Below are 6,000 nucleotides of genomic sequence, written 5' to 3'. Positions count from 1 at the left end.
TAAATTAATTAGAAGTAGTCGTTTTCGAAACTAAGTGAAATCAAATCGTCTAGATATTTTCTTTCAGTGATATTTATCTCAAGTGTGTGAATTGTTTACTAGTTTTGCTGGTATATTTCTTTAAGTTCAAAAACAAATTCTTATTTAATTCTCTAGATAAAATTTATCCTATTTTAATTACACGAGCTAATATAATTTTCATGCATACTCCTCATGGGAACGATACTTTATTCATCCTTTATTAAAACTTGACAATAGTGCGCTTAAGAGCAAGAAATTATGCAATAGTTGTCCGCTAGTAATAATAAAAATCTGGAATTAATTTTATATTTGAAATCTAAAATTTCACATATAACAATTTAATTTATACAATTGTCTCGGGTAATAGCCAGTTTATTTATTTAAACTAGTAAATAAAGACACGCAATACACGTGCAATAGAAGACGGCCCAGTTTGGTTTCAAAAGCCAGGGCAAAAAAACACTTTTTTTAGTGCTTTTCAGTTAACAAGGTGTTTGGTTAACCAAAAAAATGCTTAAATAAGCACTTTTTAAAGTCAAAATTAGAGCTTTTTTAAAAGCTAAAAATTGTAACTTTTAAGAGCACTTATTTTAAAAAATCTCTACAAAATCCAAACGGGCTTGAAAGCAATAAAAAAAATGATATTTGCTCTAAATTTACCATAAATTGATCGGATTCTCGATGTTTTCGATGGGTTTGAGTTTTGTCATTTCTTTGCACGACAATTGATTGTGTCCTTGAAGAAATTTTAGTGGAATTTTTTGTGTTGGATTGAGAGAGAGATTTGGAAGAGGGTGAGAATGATGGGGCACAAGGACAATGAGATATATGCCATTTATTAATGAATCACATATGTTGCTGGAATGAAATATAGACAGATGTACATTTATAGATTCATCGAGGAACCGGACTGGGCAAATCAAATGTAGGTGATTTAGGCTTTACAAGGTATGGTAGTGTTATCTCGGCCGAGGTAGCATCTCGAAGAGCCTCTTGAAAAGATACTTCAAACATCAGTGGTTGGTACAAACAGACTTCATCTTCCTTGCAGTAGTATACCTGCAAGCAAGCAAGCAAGAGGTCTAGATAAATATTTCTTGAATTCGATTGGAGTATCTTCACTCACTTTCATAGCAATTATAGAAACTTTGAAGGATTTCAAGACAATGAATCCGATCGAGCAAGCCAATAAAAAAATGCCAAAAAGAAAATATGTATAGCATACCTTGCAGTAAATTTTACTTTTGGAAGGCAAAGGGGAAGATCTTTTGAACTCTACAATGGCAAATCCTTCCCTGTTTATATTCCCATCCAAGGGGTTAACTGAGATTGCGTTTTCCGGTTCTGGTTCCACAGTAAATTTACTTTGTGCTTCCTAAACGAGGTTTGTGCAGTTAATGAACACGAGGGCAAAATGCGGAACCACGAGAATCATAAGATGTGCGTGCACAATGTTAGCAGAAAATAATTCCCATCTGTGACGCCATGGAAATCATGTTGAATTTCATGCCATCATAGGCAGAAGAATCAACATGTAATGAGCAAAACAATATACAATACTGAAAAATCATAATTAGCAATCCAACACATGTTCGAACCTTTGACAAATGATACCCTTCTGGAACCATTATCTTCAGAAATAGTTTTCCCTCGGTAGCTGAACTGCCATCAATGGGGACTGTTTCTGTGTTCGCTTCAGATCTCCTTCTAAGACGCCTCAAAGATTTTGATTTTGGTGCCCGCGGTTGGACACCTTTTAACTCCAAAGTAAGAAGTACCGGTTCTTTTTCATTCAGGTCCACGTATCTGATTACGCTGTTATTTGTATCGGCTATGAATAATCTTCCTGAATATGCCCATGATCAATGCCAGTAACTGATTAGATTACCCTTTTTTTTCCAAAAGGTGCAAGAAAAGGCGTAAAATGGACATTTTTCTGAGAGTAAAGGCAGCAATGTAAAAAAGAACATCAATGGATATTTTTCTGAGAGTAAAGGCAGCAATGTAAAAAAGAACATCTCTGTTACGGGATCATAAGATTCGATGCTTTTGGGTTTGTCATACAACAAATATACACGCTGAAGTTATTTAATGGGTGTAACAATTTCATATATAATATCAGGTTTTTTTTCTAACATTAAAAACTGGAGCTCTTAAATAATTCTTGTCAGAGAGCTTGTTATCTTGATATTCTTCCAAATTCAGAGCAGATCCAAAATAAAAACTACATACATTTGACTCAGAGTATTTAAATTCCATAAAAGTTTGTTGAAGTTTGTCCCTGTTGAATATAAACAACTACAAATGGTTTTAGATGAATGGCTCATCCATAAGCTTTTGATGGTATATTAATCAACAGGTCAGTAAATACATTAAGTTTGAAGAATGATGAAAGAATCTACCATTTCCGGCTTCGACAATTCCTGAAGGCTCGGAAAGCTGTAATTCAGTAAGAACTAATATTAGTACTTCGGAATTGTTGCAAAAAAAGCAATGGGAAAACATAGATCATTAAGGTGGATGTAATTTGTTATTATATGCCATCTGAACAACAGAAGCATGCATAATGTCATTGCCTCATCCTGTCAGTTATGCCACATCGGCTAGATTAAGTCCTTGGGAGTTGTATATATGAACTTGGACAAAGCTTTTGGGTTTGAGTTGGGGCCAAGTCCATAATCTTAACACACCCTCAGACTCTTAAGCTAGCTTTCGGGGTTGAGTTAGGCTCAAGTTCATAATTTTAACACACCCTTAAGCCGAATTCCACGCGAGCACGATTTTGCACAATGAGGTATCATATTTTCTACTATTCCGCTCTTCACTAACTTTTCTACTACTTTAAGCTTCAATAAAATATAATAACAGGACTCCTAGATAAAGTTTTTCACTCTTTTGTTCTACATAATAAATTCACATGAAAAAGGTTTTGCTTACCATCACGTGAACGACCACTGCAAATAACTATTATTGGTTATTGTCCATGCTAAGTATGATCATGAAGTAAATGGTTTTTATTCACATTCTATCTACTTATTGTCACGGAACTAGATGGAACCACCCTAAGAGAGAAACTTGAAAGGATGGTTTTCTACCTGAGCCGTCAAGGCTGATCCATCCTTGAACCCAGCCTTTCCTGTACCTGCTAACGTACTCACTCTTCTACTTGCTAAATCAAGCTTCTTAATCTGAACAAAAATTAATGGCAGATGATGAACGTAATCAGACACTATCTACAGTTATAACTGCAAAACCAAAAAATGTGAAGCAGAGGAAGAACAATTAGTTGCATGATGCCAAAACAGCCAATAGGAATACCATTTTGGCTGAGCATGTTTGTCATCCAAATACATTAATCAATCAATCTATATACCTATTATAAAAGTGTGAACCAAGGACAAAGTTTTACATTCTGTATTGTCAACTTCATCCTTCTTTTATACACACTTGAGATATTTGGTAAGGATGTTTTTGTAAAATAAATTATTATTATGAGGTCAAAATTGTCAAATTACGTGTATGTTGTATGCTAGATAAGGATTCAATTTCCAAGAAGATTGAAATTCCAAAATTTTTTAGTTTTTATTTGCTTGTAAACATATTTTTTCCACCAAAATCTTAATTTGAGAAGATTAAAATTCCAAAATTTATTGGTTTTATTTGCTTGTAGATAGTACTTTTCACTCTATACATGGATTTGATCGACCCGTCTAGCGAGAAACCTACCTTTCTAATAAATACTTTTGAAACAGTTTATATTTTATTGATTATAGAAATTGATATGGTTAAGATAACTGCCAAATAAAAAGTAGCTATTGTAATTAATTTACATTACATAAAATAATTATTTTGCGAAATTATATTAATACATTTGACTACTTGTCCGTTAAGATACAATGAAGAATCATGATATATAAATTGCATTTTACCTTCATTTGAATCTCAGATATTCAAAAATCGATAATATTGGGTTAATTAGGATCTGATTTGGGGCGAAGGAACTTAATTTGAAGAGTTTTTTGATGCATGAATTTAAATAATACCAACTGAGTTGATAGGAATTAATCTGAACATCACCTAATTAAGTTTACACAGACGATCGTAATATATATATTTGATATGATGAATTTTAAATTCATAAATGACCCCATTCAAACAAACCTAGAGAACGTTTTAACTAAGAAACTTGAAGTTGTAAAACTGTAGGACTGAACACGTGCCGTTTTACCAAAAGTTATAGTAGGTCGTGATGGTGTAACTCACATTGAGAATATTGGTAAGGAAGTTTTTGGAAAATCAATTATTATGACGATGCCAAAATTGTCAAACTATGTATGTGCTAGATAAGGATTCAATTTCCAAGAATTCTTTGGTTTTTATTTGCTTGTAAAGGAATTGAACAAACTTTTTCCATGAAAATATTAATTCGAGAAGATTGAAATTCCAAAATTCATTGTTTTTATTTGCAGGTAGACGAAGTGAAAATAATTTTTCTACAAAAAACTTAACTTATAGAAGATTGAAATACCAAAATTCTTTTGTTTTAGTTGATTGTAAATAAAGTTAAAAAAAAAATTCCATACAAAACTTAATTTGTGTGAGGACCAGATATTAATTTCTTTTATTTGACATTAATTAGGATTAACTATTTTAAAATGTCAAGTTAAAATAATGAAGTCAATAATTAAATCGTGTGCTACCAAGGTTGGTGCAATGAAGAAGGTTCAACAATTAATTACCTTTCACAAAAATGATACGAGCATTATCGGATATAGAAGAGAGATCGTTCTTATGAATACTTCCTGAGTATTTATATTTCTTTATAAAAAAAAGTCAACCAATATTTTTCAACGCCTTAGTTTATATTAAAATTTAATGATATATGATTGAAGAGGAATTTTCAGCTGCCCAACCATGTTTCTCCACTTGGTCCGCGACCACTAAAACCCGGTAGTGGGTTTTAGTGATGAAAAAAAAAAAAAACCACTAAAACCCACTACCGGGTTTTAGTGATCGCAGACTAAATGGAAAAACATGGTTGGGCAACTGAGCATTCCTCTATGATTGAATACATGTAGTTTTATTAATTGTAACTATTTTTCATTTTTGTTAAAGTCTAGAAACTATAATAATTACTTTATGAGATGATCTTACAATTAATGAAGGAGTATTTTTACAAGGAGATAAAATTGGGCAAATCAGGCATAGCTTTGTGTAACCTGAAAATACAAATCTTCGAAGGTAAATTTTTAAAAATATTATAAAGAAATCTTTACAAAAATTATTTCATTAACGTTCTTCACTACTGTCTACTTCTCCTTATGATTACTATAAATAAATATTTACAAAAATTATTCATTAACATTGCTCACTACTTCTCTTTATGGCTGATAGTAGGAAATGTCAAAATTATTTGGTTTATATTTACTTCTAAATGAAATGAACAGATGTTTTTCTAAAATAATCTTATTTGAATGTGATTTGTTTATTTTGTGGATTTATAATCTTTTGAATGAGTTTATATATGCAAAACTTTTATCAAGAAAAAAGGATATATATAGAAATTTAATGTCTTCAGTAATATAGTATGAAATATATACAGAAATTAATCTCTTTTCAATTCATTTCTTTAATGACTCTTATCGACAATGAAAGTGTGTTCCCACGTGCGTCACACGTGTCTTTTCCTAGTACGTATAAAAATGTGGATGAAGGGCAATATTTTTCAATTGTTAATTGATGACTTTTCTCCAAGTGTAGGGAAATGAACATATATGCAAACATAAAAACCTCATAGGGGCATAAATGGAAAAATTGGATTTAATTAGAAGTAACCTCTTTTATGACTCTTACCAACTCCCACTTTAATTGAGTCCATTTACTCCTATTAATTTTAATAATAATTTGGATTCAAATGATCAAATATTTTAACTATTAGTTGCAATATGTGTATTATTATATATATGAAGTTAAATCACG

At 31.5% G+C, this 6,000-nt stretch overlaps 1 protein-coding gene across 3 annotated transcripts in view; it reads right to left on the bottom strand.

Annotated features, from left to right (window-relative positions):
* Positions 1-841: 841 nt before the first annotated feature.
* The window catches only part of LOC140863710 (protein SUPPRESSOR OF QUENCHING 1, chloroplastic-like), a 46,398-nt gene continuing 41,239 nt past the window's right edge, over positions 842-6,000 (bottom strand). For 2 of the 3 annotated variants that reach the window (XM_073267322.1, XM_073267323.1), the window contains exons 24-28: positions 3,117-3,209; positions 2,424-2,460; positions 1,620-1,867; positions 1,247-1,396; positions 842-1,080 (exon numbers count right to left, since the gene is read on the bottom strand). In XM_073267322.1, coding sequence (XP_073123423.1) covers positions 916-1,080; positions 1,247-1,396; positions 1,620-1,867; positions 2,424-2,460; positions 3,117-3,209 — 693 coding nt within the window. In that variant the 3' untranslated portion in view covers positions 842-915. Of the gene's footprint in view, positions 1,081-1,246; positions 1,497-1,619; positions 1,868-2,423; positions 2,461-3,116; positions 3,210-6,000 lie in introns of those variants that run through there. The other variant, XM_073267324.1, reaches the window with a different exon arrangement.

Source organism: Henckelia pumila, chromosome 4 (assembly GCF_033568475.1).
Source record: "Henckelia pumila isolate YLH828 chromosome 4, ASM3356847v2, whole genome shotgun sequence".
Classification (NCBI taxonomy): domain Eukaryota; kingdom Viridiplantae; phylum Streptophyta; class Magnoliopsida; order Lamiales; family Gesneriaceae; genus Henckelia; species Henckelia pumila.
Note: the sequence above shows the minus strand (reverse complement) of the source record. Positions and strands in the feature narration are given on the sequence as shown.